Source organism: Mus pahari, chromosome 6, assembly GCF_900095145.1.
Source record: "Mus pahari chromosome 6, PAHARI_EIJ_v1.1, whole genome shotgun sequence".
Lineage (NCBI taxonomy): Eukaryota > Metazoa > Chordata > Mammalia > Rodentia > Muridae > Mus > Mus pahari.
In genome coordinates this window covers 56,032,856-56,050,573 of record NC_034595.1, presented here as the reverse complement: position 1 = coordinate 56,050,573, position 17,718 = coordinate 56,032,856, and the positions used below count along the sequence as shown (strand labels likewise).

The 17,718-nt window shown below is 45.6% G+C and overlaps 1 protein-coding gene across 1 annotated transcript in view; it reads right to left on the bottom strand.

Annotated features, from left to right (window-relative positions):
* The window catches only part of Plpp3 (phospholipid phosphatase 3), a 74,196-nt gene that overhangs the window by 36,268 nt on the left and 20,210 nt on the right, over positions 1–17,718 (bottom strand). The window contains exon 2 of the mRNA XM_021200442.2: positions 370–527. Within this exon, the coding sequence (XP_021056101.1) occupies positions 370–527 (158 nt within the window). The remainder of the gene's footprint in view (positions 1–369; positions 528–17,718) is intronic.

Here is a 17,718-nt window from a genome sequence, read left to right as displayed (position 1 = left end):
TGACTTAGAGATCAGACGGTGACATAAGGGATGTCTCTGTGCTAATCTCAACTCTACCACGTAGATTAACTAAGTCTTACTCTATGGACATTAGAAGAGAAAAATCAATTATCTAAACTCCATGAGGTTGTTGTGAAGATAACACATATTAAATAGTATAGAAAGACGATGCTAAATGTTCATGTTTATCTCCCAGTAGATATGGACTTTTGGAAATAGTATTAACTGCAGGAGACAAAACAATACTTAAGTTCTCTTTGGTGGCCACCTCTTTTGGCTGGCTGCAACCGTCAGTTGGCTTGGATATGTTGCCGTACAACACAGGAGGAAGTTCAGATCAGTATGGGAGAGGCAAGGGGACACACTTACCGCCAGGATGGCGATGACGATCCCCACTGCACAGAGCACAGCGTCGTTTATAGTCTCACTGACTTTCAGGGGATACTTGATGCTCTCGTCATTGCAGTAAAACCCTCGACGGTAAGGCTTAATGGTGCTCGTCTCAATGATGAGGAAGGGCAGAGCCGCTGGGAATACACACATGGGGAGAGGGGAGAGAAAAGAAAAGCTATCAGTGCAAACGAGCCAAAGGGGGGACACCTTACAGCAGAGGCTAGCCCAAGTATCAGATGGAAATACTAATGAAATTCCTATGTTTGCGGTGTTTGCGGCTTTCTGTAGCGTCTGTGGCGCTTTCACTACAGGAGTTCCCATCTCCCCTTTCACTGGCCCAGAGAAAATGGCATTGTTCTCTTGTTTGTTTGTTTGCTTTAACCAAAGCACTCAAAGAGGTCGTGAAAGAGTAGGGAACGGGGTCTTCCATAGCTCTACCAAACCCTGATAAAAATTAATACCAGATCTTAAAGAATAATTAACTCAATCCAAGGCTAACGATATTCAGTTAGGTGTCCAGAGTGTCCTCTCTGGGGCCCTTATCTCTGCTCTAAGAAGCTCATCTGACGACCGTGCTCCATGCAGTTGTGCAGTCCTCAGAGGCAGACGACTTGGAGTTGAATCCCAGACCCACCAGCTCCTAGCCATGGCTTCTGGTCTCAGTCATCTCAGGCGCCTAGCAGGAAACTCGTGTGATGGGCAGTACTTTCCCATACATAAAGCCTCTTTCAAAGGGTCTGGCTCAATCAATGCCATTTCCAAGTCTTTCCCCTCACTATTCAGAGTCATCGACTAGAACTGAGCTCAGCCCTAGTGACTGATTATCAATGGCCTGCTAGTTCCACTCTCTCAGAAGTCATTGCTATTAGATTTTACCACCTGCCCAGACATTCCTCAAAGCCTGGAAGCAAGAGCAAATGTCCACTGGAAGTCTTGCATGGATACTATAGTCATCTCCTACTAGGGAGATTCTTGTTGCTTCCAAACAGAGTCTCAGTACGTAGCCCTGGCTGGTCTGATGCTCACAGGGATCCACCTGCCTCTGCCTCACAAGTGCTGGGATCAGAGGCGTGCGCCACCACACCTGGCTGATTTAATTCTTGAAAGGCTCTGGCATGAGCATGTTATGGCCCTCCCTAGCCAGGGCACCATAAAGCCTGCCCCTGATCAGACCCTTGCTCCTCCAGCCCCCAGCTCTGCCAGTCCTCCACACCAAAGAGACATCTACAGGGTCTGCCTTACACAGATCCTGAGACTGACAAAGGACTGTCTCTGTGTTTGTGTTTATAATAAACCAGAGAGGTCACTCTAAAGCATCCTTTAAGCACTGTGCCCCCCTTCTTCAAGGGGAAAAATCAAGAGGAATCTTTCACTCTTTTAGAGCTTAATGTCAACCACTCTAAGTGCCTAAATCCTTAATTTAACACTGCAAATTGGTTTCATCCAAATGTGAAATTCATTTGTGTAGGGAGGGAATATTGGGGGTGGGGGGGAGCGTGAACAAAAATAAGCAGTTGTTTAAAAAGTAAAATTCTCTTTTTGTTTTTTTAAAAAATTATATTCATGTCACATTGTTCAAAGCCCCAGGCCACCTCTGAAAAAGAAAAAAGTTCCATGAGCTGCACAATTTTTCAATTACTTTGGTCCAGACCAGCAGCGATAAAAACACTAGCTTTCCAAAAAAAAAAAAAAAAAAAGTATATTTATGTATCACAGTGCATACACACACGGATTTATTTGGTTTTATTCTTCGGATTTATTTGAATTCTACGGCTATTTATTTTGTGACCCCTAACTGCTTCCTGCTAGAACAACAATTTACTTTATCAAATTCATACTAGAGCTTTGAAAAGAAGAACAGCAACACACCACAGTATCGGGCCTGACCTTCTCAAAGTAAACACAGAGGGGCCTCTGAAAGGCAATAACCATTAACCCTTGAAATCCTCCCTGCCTGGGAGCAGAGGGGGTGGGGAGGCAGTGGCTAAGTGTGCAGGCATAGTAGTGACAGAACTCAGCTGATGTTCTGGTGTTGGGCCTGGGAGAGAGATCATATGGGGCTCAACCCATTTTTACTCTACGACCTAGAGATTTTGAAATAGGACCAATTTGTCCATGAAGAGGGACATTATAGCATAATTTTAGAACTCCGTGTGTTGTGATGAGTTGCTGCTAGACTGAGCTGTGGCCTCTGAGATGGCTCGGGAGTCAGAATGTTGCCAAGAAAACCCCTCAGGATAGGAACAGACTCTGGGTGCCTGACATTTGTGGTTCTAGCATCTATACTCAGTAGTTTTCACATGATAGGCCTGGAAAACATATGTTTCTGAGGACAAGACATGCATAAAAGAGCCCTGCGGTTAGACAGCGCTAGGCTTATGATCTCCAGGTTGCTGTTCTATTTGAGCAGGTTTTGGTTTTTCACATCTTCAAAATTCCCCTTCTCATCTGCTGAATGAAATCTAACTTCAGTTTTACTGGGATGATGGACTCTATCAGTGTGTTCCTTCATTCACTCAACAAGTATGTATTGATTTTTAACTATGTTTGTTTGGTCTAGAAATACAAGAATAGCCAGACACTGCCCTTAGGGAGTTTCCAATCCAATCAGGGAAGACACACACACACACACACACACACACACACACACACAGAATATATCAGTCTAGGAAGACTTGGTAGAAAGAAATTCAAAGCAATACACTGGACGATAACAGCGAAGTCTAAGACACGCTGCAGACAAGTGATGTCAAAAGGAGAACGGGGCTGAGGAGATGGCTCAGAAAGGAAAAACATCTGACTTTGTTCTTTTGCCCTCTGTTTGGCTGGGAACAACACAGATAGATGCTTTATTTGCCTGTGGCTCGGGGTGGGTTTCCGGTTCTGATTATACGGGTGCTGACTAGAAACAGACAAGAAGTTTAGATTCTGTTTATTTTCTTGAAAGGCGTGGAGATATCATTTAGAAAACCCAATGGCCTTTTCTATCTCCCTTACAAACTTGTGGTATTTACTGAGGGTGATGCCCGTCAAATCTTGACTTTGCTCCAGAAAGAGTTGACGGAAACTGAATAATACTCCCCCAGCCAGACAAGCTAGTTCTTGAGACAGGAGAGCATGCTTTGCAGCAGGAGAGCAATGAGAGGAAGAAGGAGGTGTTCTTTCCAAAGCAGGGCAGTCTGTTCCCTTCACTGCCACTATTTTTATTATCTTTTATTGTCTTCATTTAGCAGACAAAGTCCCAGCACCAGAGGGCAAGACGCTAGACACAGACTGCCCCGGAGTGAAGCTCTTGTGATTCAGGAGTCACAAACCCTAGAGGGCCAAAATATTAGGAGTGCCATGGCTGAGGCTTATGTGGAAAGGCACCGAGAGAACAAAGCAAGCGCCTCTCCTGAGCATTAGAAGTATCCTGCAAGGAGGGATGGAGACTTAAGCTGACCTTGCATGAGTTGGAGAAGCTTTAGGGTCCATGGACCATGCACACCTATAAAGACACACTGCAAATTAAAGATTCCAGTCCTGGCAATTACAAAACCTGGCAATTACAATTAGTGTAGAATACAATGTCCAACTTTGCTAGAGTCAGGAAAAGCTGGCCAAACAATGAACAGAAGAAAGGGAAACACAGCACAAAGGATAATAATGATAGTTGACTTTTCCTGAGCAAGCACTATGTGCCCACACCTGAGGATTCCCACACATGCTATTGTGGCCTAACAACCTAGTTACTTACTGACTGAGCTATGGAGATAAAAGAGGCTAAGTCTCAACCTCCAAGGGGCCCAAAGGCCAATCACGGAGAAGGAGCAAGTGAAGCCACCCTATAGTTCAAAGAGATTAAAGTGATTTAGCGGAGTCACTCTGTAAGTTAATGGCGAAGCTGGATGGAGTTCAAATGACCTACCTAAATCTTGGGTGCTTTCTAGAGTGAGTCACTAAAAACAGAAGCACCCGTGTGTATGAACAAGTGAACCGAAGCTCCCCCAGTAACTCCCATGCCTCTGTAAGGGGGGAAAAAAAAGAATAAAAGAAAGAAACGCTTTAGAGCAGTCAAGACAGCCCTCCTAACTAATGCTCTCCTAGCTACCACATGCCACACACGCACACTAATTAGATACACACATGTCTAATTCAATCAAAGATCTGAAGCCAATATCCCAGAGTTTAGATTTATTGATAATAAAATGTGTATTATGAGCTCTCTGCAGCAAATCAGAGCCAGAAGAGAGAGAATAATCTAAAGTGTCTAGACCCGGGCTCAAGCCTCACTTCTCCTTTTAATCAAGGATCAATTAACTTTCCCTACCTCTAGGGGCTTCGTGGGATGTGGAGGCTGCAGAGGAGGCGAAATCTGAACTCAGTGACAAACACTTAATGGGCAGAAAATCAAAGCACGAAGAAAGGCCGCTGTGTTGGGTTCAGGCCTTTGAAACTTCACTGGCTTTGAAAAACTAACACTTGGTCAGGTTGGGTGGTTTGGGGGTGGGGTGTAAAAAAACACAGGGTAAGTTTTCATGGCCCACCCATTGATCAAGTCATGTGGGAAGTGTTACCAGAGTGACCCAACCCCAAAGCCTACTCCTGGCAGCCATGGCTTCATATCTGCACAAAATTAAACACAGCCACTTCTCTCAAAGTGCTTTTTAGAAGCCCTTGGTGAGGAAGGGTGAGCGGGGCAGGAGGATAAAGGTGAGGAGACTGCACTTCTCTTCAGGACCAAAAACTCACAAGAGGACAGTTTGTCCTCGAGATGCCTCTCCCGAGACTCGCCCAGTGTCCCCCCCCCCCCTCGGACCCGATCTGTACTTATCTTTACTTGATCTTAGTCAAAAGGCTTAAGAAGCTGTTGGAGTTATCTTCAAATAAGCAAAGTCTAGGATCCGTGGGCGTAATAATTAAAGCAACATCCGCTGAGTGCCTACGTGCTTACCAGAAAAATAATACAGGACACACACGACACAGGCATAGGCATTGGCAAAGCGTAGCCGCGGAGGGCAGACAGTTACCAGGACTCTCTGGTGGGAGCTCTGTGAACCTTAGTGACAGGATGGAGTTCTGAGTAGGTGCGATACAAATCATTTACAAATAAAAACACTGAGGATGCGAGGAGGCAAGCAACCTCACCCAAATGCAGAACAAGGGACACTCCTTTGGACCAGATATCAGAGCTACAGCCAGAAGGCACTGAGTTCCCCATGAAAGGGTTTAGAGTCCAGTTTGCCATTTGTTTAATGTCTACAATAACCGTGAAAGTGTGTGTGTGTGTGTGTGTGTGTGTGTGTGGTTATTTTCCTTTGTACTCAACAGAAAATTGAAGACAGAAGTCTTCTATTCTCCAAGGTCTTTGAGTGCATCAATAGGTCACTGGGATTGGAACCCAGCTCTCTCTTCTGGTTCATATTTTCTTCCTCCCTGACCTGACCCTTCTTTATAAATGTACTCCCTGTTAAAATATGACTAAGTAATATCACTTAAGGTCAGAATGGTCAACCCAACAACTACTTAGAGGTTCAAAACACAAATATTTATGTTGCCAGTAAGTGACAGTATTTCTATTTAAAGTAATTAATTGCTACTGGTCTTAGAAGTGCGCAAACGTTCTTTGGTTTATAATGTTTGTCCAGATTTTTAGACTGGACACAATCCAGACGCGCAGAATCTAAGTTTACTATGAAGGCGTTTCTTTAGCTTTGAAACAAGCTCCATAGAAAACACTCCGTTGGCTGGTGTGAACAGGCAGTATTCCGGACTCAGAGACTTCCCTTGACAAATGCCCATTCTTCGGGGCTGGAGAAAGTTCAGGCCTAAATGGAGAAACTCACGGCAGGTAGAGTCCTGCTGCTTATTTCCTGAGCTCAGGTCCAAAGTCTCTTGCTTAGGTAAACAGAAAAGAAAGGGTAGTTCCCTGAGAACTGGACACTGTGTTAGGACCTGGGGCTACTGTGGTGAGTAACGGCTTGCACTGTGTTTCAGTTTCCCACCCTCAGGAAGTCTGGGGTCCCATGGCAAAGAGAAACCTGTCTGTGGTCTGATCCTGGATATTAAAGAGAACTTTGGCTGCCCTTATTCGAAAGTGATGAGAGTGAAATCTTGAGTAGGTTTCAGTGCTCCAGATGCAGGGCCTGGAACATGGTAAGCGTCAGGCTTCACACCATAGAATAATTAATATCAGTCTTCAAAGATTCAACTCTGGCTGGTTGGCATTTCTTGACAGATTCTTTGCAAAACTTTCATTATTATTATTATTATTATTATTTTATGTTTTTAGAGTGTCTGTTGTACAAGTAGATATCCCTGCTCCACAGCACACAGGTCAGAGGACAAACACGAGTCAGGTCCCTCCTTTCACTGTAGGTGATGGGGATAGAAAGAACATGTCATCTGGCTTATGAGGCAAATGCCATCTCATGAGCCCCTTCAAAAAGCTGCCACATTCACCTAGAAATAGAGGAAACCAGCAGCCAGAGTCTGCACCTTTCGTTGAAAGAGCTGGAGAGCTCCTGCCAACATTATATAGTCCACAAACAAGATCCTTCTCTATAGTAAAATGCAATGGCCAGCACCTCTAGGCCTCACCATCTGGTCACCTTGGGTGAAACAGTATCATTTCCCAAGACCTTCTTCTTCTCTTTCAGCCCCTTTTAAATATGGACGAGGATAACTCTGCATTCACTGGGAATCTGCTATGTTCCAGGAGCTTCGGATATATCAACAGATTGAAGTTTCAAAACAATCCCTTCAATCACTAGTACATAGTCATCACAGTCAGGGGTCACAGAGGCTACAATTTGTCCCTGTCCACTTGACTGATAAGAGAAAAATAAGCAGGACACGAGGCACAACCATCCAGTCTAAAGTCCATGTGAAGATGGGGCCAGATAGACTTTCTTGCTAAACATGACACGAACAATGCCCTGGCAGATGTTTGCATGCTAGAAAGTCAACTACAAAGCTGTCCAAAGTTTAGTTAGCCTGAACAAGGACAAAAACCAGGTACGACACAGATCCAGCCTCTCTGCATTGGCCTCCACTATGCTTCAACAGTCTGGCTGCAGGAGCTAGGGAACTGTACATCAGACTCCTCTCTGCAACCACATCTCATCTCCCTAACAACTCGGAGGGGCCATGTTTTAAGCTCCTGTATTAAAACCCCAGTGGGGATCAGTCACTTCTTTCTTCTTCCAGTCTGTTCATGAAGTTTGTTTGTTTGTTTCAATTTGGTGGCTATTTAATGCATATATGTTTTGCCTGCATGTGTGCCCACAAACAATGTGTGTGCCTGGTACCTATGGCAGTCAGAGAGGACACTGGATCCCCAGGATCTGTAGTTACAGTGTGCTTTGAGCCAGCACCTGGGCATTGGGGGTAGAACCCCCTAGTCCTTGGGAAGAGTACCAGTGGTCTTATCTGCTGAGCCATCTCCAGACCCCATTCAGAAACTCAGGCACACAGGATTGATAGGATTTCATCTCTTACCACTTGTAGGGACTGTGTCTGACCCTGGGTAGGTCACCTTTACCTCTTGTCATTTTTTTGACATCATACAACAGAACTTTGTATAATTGTTTTCAGTTTACAGAACTGTGGGGGCTGAGATGCGATTTATAAAGTATATCATCACTGCCAGGCTTGGTGAATAATGGTTCTTACTCCCTTATGTTCCAGGGAGCCAACAGACACAAAGCTTTACTGTCAGGAACCCTTATAAGGAAGAGCAAGATATTCTATCCATAATCAACCGAAGCAGCCATGGGTTCATCCAGCCACTTGCCAAAGGTAGTCTGATCCCAAGAGAAAGAAAGACCTGCTCCGCAAACCCTAAAATTCTAGAGACTTCTGAGAAGTGGACCAACAGACAGGCTGGTGACAGCGGTTAGCAGGACCCACTCTCCCGATCTCAGGGCCAGAGCTGGAGCCCTGCCATACATTCTCAAAGCATTAAGGTCAGCAAGTCCAAAATAAAAGTGAAGAGAAAACAGGGCTTCTTATTTATCCAGTGGCGAAACACGCTCTCGTCAGCATGTGTGCGTCCATGTAAGCACCGATGCCCAGGTGTACAAAAACATCACGCTCACGTGGCGCTAAAATAAATACCGTGGACTGGCAGGACATCAGACAGCTGGAAGGTAGTTCGATAGTCGAAAGTTAGAAGGCAAGCCCACAGGCAGATGGGAGGGAAGAAGGTTGGAGCAGAACCACTACTGGAACCCCGTAGGAGCAATGCTGTGCTGGTCAGCAAGCCAGGGCAGCCGTGGACTCCTAGGCTCCTCAAGGTAGAGGGGCTAGTTTAAGGTCACACTTTGGCAGTCCACATCAAATCTGCTTGGCAGAGATTATTCTATTTGGCCCACCCAATGCTTAAAATGAGTGTTACCGTTTAGTAACAAGGCAGTCTCAAATCTCATCCAGATTCCCAGCGTCGTAAGCCTGTATTCTCCAGGGTCCACCGGCGCTCACCATCGCTCTGACTGACACTGGGGCCGTGCATCCCCTGCCATACTCAATCCCACTCGTGCTGTGGATTTTCTTATGCTTACTTGCTCTCTTTAGTGATTTAAGTTAACTGCCAAGCTCTGTAGAGCCCTGGCTTTCCTATCTCTGCATTAATGAATAAAGGTGTTCTTACAACATTGAACCTACACCAACAGAAACAGCCCTGATTCAATAATGTCTTCTATAGTGAGCACTGGCCACAGGCCATGCGTGAAGGTGGGCACTGGTACATGTGTATACATCTCAGCCTTAAATGAAGATGACCTTCCTAGGTTTGAAATTGCCCTCTTTAGGATTACGTATGGCATAACACAAGGCAGGTAGTTTTGTAGTTTCAATGCAAGAAAAGAGGGACCCGTGAAAGGCAAGCCGTTTTTGAACTCTGAAGCCATCAGCAAGATTCCTCTGTAAGTCTGGTGGTACAGCATGTAGGAGCACCTCCCTTACTAGCCAGGTAAACAAGGTGTGTCATAATAAATTGCATGGCTATGCAGCAGAAGATATGAGCTAACCTAACCTATACCTGTCTAGGTGATCCTAAATGGTACCATCACAGAGTTCTATTTTTAAAGGCAGTAGTTATCTGAAATAAAAACAAACCAGCCTTCACATGCTAGAAGCTTACTAGCCCCAAAGAGCAACTAAAGGCCAAGAGAGAAGAGATCTATCAGGTACTTGGGTAGTACCAATCTTGCTCAAAACGGAGTTAGGCGCATACCAAGAATACAAGAGAATTCTAAAAGCACAGTGGTCTTCCATATCATTATTCCATTTACCAGGTGGAGAGGCTGAGAACCATCACGTGGACATAGTAATTAATTAGTTTCCTGTACTAGCCAAGAGTCACTTCAGACAAGTATCCATTTGGAACTGAGAGCACTCCTCCCCAGAACTTAGTGGGAGCTAACCAAAGTTTGGAAGAGTTGACTAGTCACCAAATCCACCACCTTCCTTCCAAACTTTAATCTCATATGGATCACAGCTAAACCCAGTTCTCCGAACCTCATCACCTCAGACACCACATTTCCACAGTGAAGAAGAGACTCGATTTCATTAAGAATTATTCATGAGGAACCTAACCAGTTTCAGGTGTGGGATGAGCGGCATCCAGGCGGTTCCAGGCGGCCTCACTTTAAACTTGAGCTTCCGTTCTTCAGGCTTTTCCACAAAGTGAAATTACTGTAGGTACTTTCTGACCTCTTAGGGGAAGGCTGTGGAATCCCAGTGATTCAGCTCTCATGCCCCACCCCACCCCAGCTAACCCAAGGCCGAAGGGATCTCTTTCAGCACATCCCTAAGATCCTCTTAGGGAATCGAGCGAGAGGAAGCTCACGGATCCCCAGAAGGTAGGTCAGACCCAGGCTTGAAACTAGCTTTGCCACTTAGCAATCTGTGTGCTCTTCAGCAAGTTGCTTAATTTCTCTGAGCCGCCCCAGTAAAAGGAGGATGCCAGTACCTGTCTGAGGAGGAGACGTGGTATGGTAGGCATTTAGCAATGAGTTCTCTTCTCTCCTATACCCGATGACTTCCTAGCCCTGTTTACAAGATGCGAGTCAACGAGATTGAATGGCTTCCTCACTAAAGCAGCTGCACTAACAGGGACAGGGGTTCTGCCACCTTGAACTAGGACTGCCACTTGCATTGAGCAGGACTGGAGCCGTTCCAGGGTGCTGTGGATAAGACAACTCTCCCTCCAGGAGCGCACTCCCTGTTCCCGGGCCTGTCAATGTTCTTTTTGTAAAAGGCAGAAACCTTCAAGTCTGACAGCTGCCACCTGCACAAATAATTCACGGATGTAATTTTGTAACCGAATACAGGCCCTGAAAAAGCAAAAAGTCTGATGTCCAAAATAATCGCTTTGACCTTCTGCCTAAATGCTCACTAATCACACATGGATTTCCAGTTGATTTCCTCTCTGTGTGCTGTCTTTACAGGTCACACTGTCACTTTAGAAGTACCCAGGGAGTTCAGGGCATCTCCAAACACCTGATTAAAATACAACCCCAACTTCTTCTCCAGGCATCTGAGGCTTGGTCCACGCCTCACCAAGTCCACAGAATGGCACTAGGTCGGCAGAGAGGGGAGAAAGGAAGGAGATGCCTTACAAAGAAAAGTATGGGCCACAGAAATTAATAAGCCACGTTCCCTGCCCTGTAAGAATGCACTTGTAGCCAGTGACAGGAAGGCCCATGATGGCACTGGTAAAATGGAGACATGAGGACACCGTCCAGCACAGGCCTGCACATAGGAGGCATGCAACTCCTGTTTACTGACTAGCCCTCAAAATGTACAAAGACTTCTTGCTGTTGTTTCAATTCCAGAGATGTATTCGAGGTCATGCTATAACAAACAAACAAACAAACCACAGCAGAATAAACCCAAGTCGCTGTTGCACACTCATCTCCTTCCCGAACATAAGAAAAGACAGAGGGAAGCCAATCTTTCCCTAGATTTTGAAAAGTTTCTGCAAATAAGGAGATAAAACCACCACTTAAAATGTTTTAAACCCAGAATTATCTTATTTGGGTAAAAGGTTTCTAGTTGAATCATCCCTGGGATAACTACAAAAGGAAGTAAGTTGGTACCCAACAGAACCATGGAAGACATTTTGTTCTGCCCTTCATCTGGTCTAGCAAATTAGTTTATCTTTTTCCTTCTTGGGGTGGGGAGGGGGGGAGGGACAGGTCTGAGCCAATCTAGTAGGCAAAATAAATTCATTACTAGTTTCTGACTCAGAAATATCCCATATCCCTAAGATGCCACAAGTAAGTTTGGGAGGGCTAGCTAAGTTTCTGTTGCCAATGTGGCTTTAACGATCCCGAGTAGGTAGCAGTCACTGACAGAGTCTTGGCTCTTCAGGGAACTGACAGCATAGACACTGGATCTCGCTTTCACTCTGTCCTCTGGCTCCTTTTCTTCATGTGCAGCAGGAGTAGAGGGAGGTTTGGCCTAAGGGTCTCATCACCTATCTAAGTTTAGGGATTAAGGGCTTTACTTAAAAAGTATGGGGCCATTTCCAAACAAGAAAGCTTTGCCTCCAGGGTCCCTTTCTGGGACCCATGGGCTTTACCAGTGACTCTTCAATCAGCTGAGGAAACGGAGGTTCCCACTGCTCTTCAGTGTGTGAAGGAAGATGCCAGAACAGCTCCAAAAGCAGGCCCAACTCTGCCGGTCTTCAGGTAATAGGCAACAAGTTGGTAGCTCTTGGCTCAGTTGTGTCAAAATGGCATTGGGGGCAGCCTGGTGGGTTTTGTTTTGTTTTGTTTTGGCTGTGGCCATTCTCTTTCCAAATAATCCTTCTCAAAAGAGATGCTCAGGAGCAAGGTCCCAGAGCAGCACAACAGGGGACAGCAGAGGTCACTTGACTTTCTGTGGACAGGGCAGCTGTCACGTTTGTACCTTAGACTGGAACTGTCAGGAGTGTGTCTCACATAAATAGAAATCTAGGTGCTCTGAGGCCCCCCCTTAGTGGCCTCCTCCCCAACCCCTCTAGCAGGGGACCACAAAATGTAGGCATTTCCACACCCTAGGGAGAGCTGGCTGGAGTCTAACTCCTAGGTGGCTTTCTATAGGAACCCCATTGTTCCAAGAAGGCTCCCCAGCCAAGACTCTCCAGGAGGCCCAAACCCTGTGGGGCATGTTTCAGCTGCTGAGAGAAAGGGTTCTTCCTGGGATGGTTCTCCTGTGGTTCTGGAAGCCAGGTCCTTAATCCTTGCAAAGCATCATGGAGCCAGCTTCCCTCAGAGGGACACAATAATGTCTAGAGTCTTTCTGGCAAACCAAGACAGAACAATTCCCTATTTTCTCCTTTACAACCTCCCTCAGAGCAGGGAGGGGGAAGGGGATAGCAAAGCCCAGGGGAGGGAAGGTTCCAGGCTTCTCTAACCCCCTCCTCCCTTATGACCTTACCCACCTGACCCTCAGCTGAAGTTACAAAGCCCCCACTGTCCTTTCTGCCTATCTGTCCCCTCCCACAAGACCTCCCTCCCCAAACATACACAAACACACACACACACACACACACACACACACACACACACTTTTTGGAAGGGCAAAATGCCAAATAACGTTACTCCCCTTCACCATGGTATTGCCATGAGAGCCGCCTGGTATGTTTGCCAGAGAAACGGAAGGTTTTTTTTTTTTTTTTTTTTTGTGGAGATCACGCCATCCTCCACTCCTGTTCCTCCCTTTGTTGGAAATGGACTTGTTAAGAAGGGAAAGGATTCCCAAGTGGAATCTAATTGGTGAAACAAGGAGGAAATACAAGAATGCTAGACTAGGGACTGGGCGATGCCGCTGTGCTTCTGGGAGCTGACATGCCCATATAAATGCCAACAAAGCCACAGATTCCAGCCTCTCTTTGTCCCCCAAGCGCAGGGTTGCATTCTATCTGCCATGGGTAGCCAGGTCAGAATGAGGATGCCATCACACATGGTGAGAAGGGGAGAGGGGGAGAGCTTATAGGTGACCCCCTTTGTATCACCCAATCAAAGACCATTGTGTCTCAGTCACTGTAAGTCACTGAAAAAAAAAAAAAAAAGAAAAAGAAAAAAGAAAAAAGAAAAAATTGGTCTTGGGGGAAGTGATACTGATTTGGTTTTGTGCTTGTGGAATAAGGTATAATCCTTCCCCCTTTGGACAAGTCAAGGCAATGTGACACCAGACTGCTGAATTCTCTGGACTCAGAGCATCCTTAGCTGCAAAACAGGTCCGGCAGTCTTGAAAGGCTACAGTGGGGATTTCCTGAGAGCTTTGCAGTCAGCCACAGAGCAGGTGCGTCGCTGGGGCTTTTTCCTTCCCCTCCCCTGGAAGCACAAAAAGGGAAGGGAGCGAAGCCTAGGAAGGGGGCAGCTCCGTGAGAAATAATCCACTGCCCGCCCACTGGTGCGGCCGCCCGCCGGCCCCGCCGGAGAACAAGCTGCATCTGGGACCCGCGGCTTGTCCATCAAAATGACAGAATGGGTCTCAGGGAATTAATTATTCAACAAGCTCGCCCTTCACAAATCCCATCCAAAGGAATGGTTTGATTTCTTTCAGTACACTGACTATACAAAATACTGAGAGTCCAGTCCACTTCAAAAACCTCACAGAAACCCAGGCCTGGCCTTGGCAGGCGTTGCTCGGCCACTGGGTTTTTCTGTGTGTGGTTTATAATAACATGCAAGCCTGATGCCAAGTCCTAATCTATTAAGGGACTGCCAATTAGCAGGGGGCTTAGAGAACTGGGGAGTGGGCCTAATTAGGCTTGCAGACCATTTCTCCCCATTGCCTCTCACAACCTGACACAAGCTATACTGGGCAATTGTTCTAGATAGAACCTCTCTGTAGCCTTGCGCACACTGTCCTGTTTGTGTTAAGACTCCAGACCTGAAAACTAAGTGCCTGTGTTCCTGTCCACATGTAGATGGCAGAGGTGGTCGATTGAGAAAGGTTATAACCGATTCTCAGAGGCAGACAGTCACTATCAGGAGCACTTAATAAAAAATAATAGTGAGATTCTGTGCTCTGCCTAGACCCATTCAAGCACTTAAAATAGCAACCAGAAGATGAGAATGAATCAATATTCTCTCCCATCCTTCTCTCTCTCCTTCCCCCCCTTTCTCCCTTCTTTTCTCCCTCCCTTCCTCCAACTCTCTTAGTGCTGGGAACAAATCCAGGTAAACAAGTATTCTGCCACTGAGCTGCATCCCCAGGTCAAGAATTCTTCTTTCTAATGCAATTCCATCTCAAGGTGACTTGGCAGTAGCTGCTTCTAAAATATGTCACCCATGGCTAGAAAAGCTATATTAAAAACACCAATACACACACACACACAAAACACACATACACACAAATAGTATAGTGTAAATAACAGTATGTATACACTATATACAATTTTAGACTGTATCGAATAACAAATATTTACTGAGCAGCTATTGTGTGCTGGAGCTGGGGGGTTGAAATGGGTGCTTTAGCCTTCAAGAGCTGCCGTTCTCAGCAGATCGATCACCTGGAACGACCCCACGAGGACTCAAACCTACAGCCCCCATCTTCTCTTCTGCCTAGGTAGGAACTAAGTTTTCGAACACTTTGCCAAAATATCTTCCAGGAAGAAAGAGAATGACAGAATGACTCCAGAATCAGACATCAGATGCTTACTTTGAAGAGGGAAACCCTGAGAAACACATGGCTCTAAGATACATGTGACTTGTCATGGCCTGGTCTCTAGACAGAGTGAAGAATGGAGTTAGAAGGTGCCTGTGGGTAGGAAGAGCCAGAGCCAGGGCTGGGAGGCCCAAAGTCCTTGGAAATTTAAGGAAGTTCCCTTTTCCTCTTTGAGCCTTTTTATCTAGTGAAGAGAGGAGGCTGGACTAGCTAGTCAGCAGGACCCTGACACCCAGCACCTCAGTCAAGTTCAGTCGAGTTCTCTGTTACATCTTACAACCCAGAAGGACATGGGCTAACTGAAGATTTCCTAAGAAACGCTGACCTCAACTCTCAACAGTCATCTCTCACTGTTCTAAGCTGTTTGATCCATGCAATTTTCAATTAAGACTGAGTTTTTCCCCCTCTGGCCTCGTGTTTAATCCGTATTTTCTCTACAATGCTGGATACTCAGCAAACACATCTAGGGAAGGGTGTAGTCAGGCAGGCTGGGTTTAGAAAAGTCACTCTGGTGGGCAATGCTCTGTAGCAAGGCGAGGTAGAGTCAGCTAGCTCCAGCCAATGGATGTGTGACTAACCATCTGTAAAGAGCCTGGGCACTAGACGCACATCCCCATCCACACAGAATGAGATATGTGAAGGCTTATGTCACCACGTTGACACTCCAGATCCTAGACAGTAGAACTCACATAAACCCGCCCAGCTCTCCAAGTGCATCTGTGGCTCCCTCCATCTTCATCTCACACACCTTTACACTGACTGCTCATATCCATTACATAGACAGCTTCAGGTGACCTGAACACACAGTGCAGTTCCTTCCACAGTACACCTGGGTCTATATTAGATGTGTACAGCTAACAGACAAGTCTATCTGCTGGCAAGGAATCCAGGAAGGCAAACACTGGTACAGTGGACCCAAGAATTGGAGGACTCTACAATCACACACCTGGGGTCTGGCCTTCACCTTTAACAGGGCCTTGGCCTCTTGGTGATGGGAGGAATAAGAGAACATGTGGGTATGGTCTGACAGCCTGGCTCACAGAAGGCTCAGGAACTGTTTCTTCTGGGAATGCAGGGTAGTGAACCTTCCATAAGACAATCGAGTGTTACTTTAGAAGTGGGACCACTATTTATTACAAATGTAGTTACTAAATATGCATAATGAAGCCCATAAGCTCTTTGGTCATTTTTCTTGCTTTTATGAAATCTGAGTGACTGAAGACATCTAAACAAAGTGTAGGCTTTGAGGGTAGAATAAATTTGAGTTTGGTGTTTTGATCCACCATTAAACCCTCTAGACCAGCTATAAAATTAGGACAATATGACTAATCTCAAGAGTTGCCAAAGGTTATTATGGAATCCTGAGACACTAAGGTGGTCTGTGTGTGCCTGTATACCCTTAATTCATGGTGACAACTGCTGTTTCTCATGGTTTTCACCACAAAATACAGTAGGAAGAACAAAGATGACCCAGGAGGCTCTTTGTCCCTATGACTTAAATAGAACCTTTAAAGCAAGAGCAATAGCATATACAAAGTAATGGGGAGGTGGGGCTTAATACTTGATGCAGATTTGAATGGAATACCCTAAGAGGTTCCCCAGCTTCCTTATACTGATAGCTCCATCTCTGCCCCATGATGCACTTGGTCATCATCCACTCACTTCTAATAAATCTAAAGCATGTACATTGTATAAAGCACAAGGGGGATTCATTCCCAGGGATCCTGATACGGTCCTCCATTTCCATTAGGGAGCAGTGATTTGCTAGAGAGCGGTCAATGGAAAAGGGCATAGGTGCTTCAGCACTGCACAACTGCAGGAGACACCACTCAAAGCTTCCATTAAAGTTGGGGCCAAAACTAAGATGGTGCCATTGCTGCTCCTCCAGGAGGGAGCTGGCTGGGCAGGCCCCATCAGCACCTTCTCTGCTCACCAGCTCTGGCAGGAGTTCCCATCTCCTTGTGAACTATGGCTGGGAACATGCATGGCTTATTGCTATACGGTTTCCCAGCTTTTCCTTGGAACAGACCTGTGTGTATCTATAGCATTTATACAGTCTACTAAAATCCTTTATGCAAGAAAAAGAAACAAAAAACTGAAGAAAAAGGAAGGAAGGAAGAAGGAGAGGGAAAGATGACAGGAGGAAGAGGCAGGGAAGGAGAAGAATGAGCAGGGAAGAGGAAAGAACAAGGGTCTGCTGGAAATAACAATTTTTCCTTGAAATGTGGTCCAATCAACAGTGAGTTATTAGGATGCCAGATAGTCTATAGGTTGCTGTGCTCACTTGAACTTTCAAAGGAATGGATCTAACTCGCCAATAGGCTTCATATATGCATGACTATAATTAAGTCTCAGCCACAGCGAGGACGCTGCATTTGACCTGGTTTTAAAATAGTATCACAGTGCAGGTCAAAATCAGTTATATTTAAATTAATAATCATTAAGTACCGTCTCACATCAATAGAGTCAAAGGAGATACCAATTTCCCCTTGCTCATGGCCTTTCAATTCATGAGTAGGACGAAAATAAAAACATCAAGTCAGAGGCAGTCACAACTAGAGTCAAATCAGAGGCTAATTCCCTGGCTCCAACTTCCTTACACACACACACACACACACACACACACACACACACACACACACACACACTATATATATATATATATACATATATATATATATA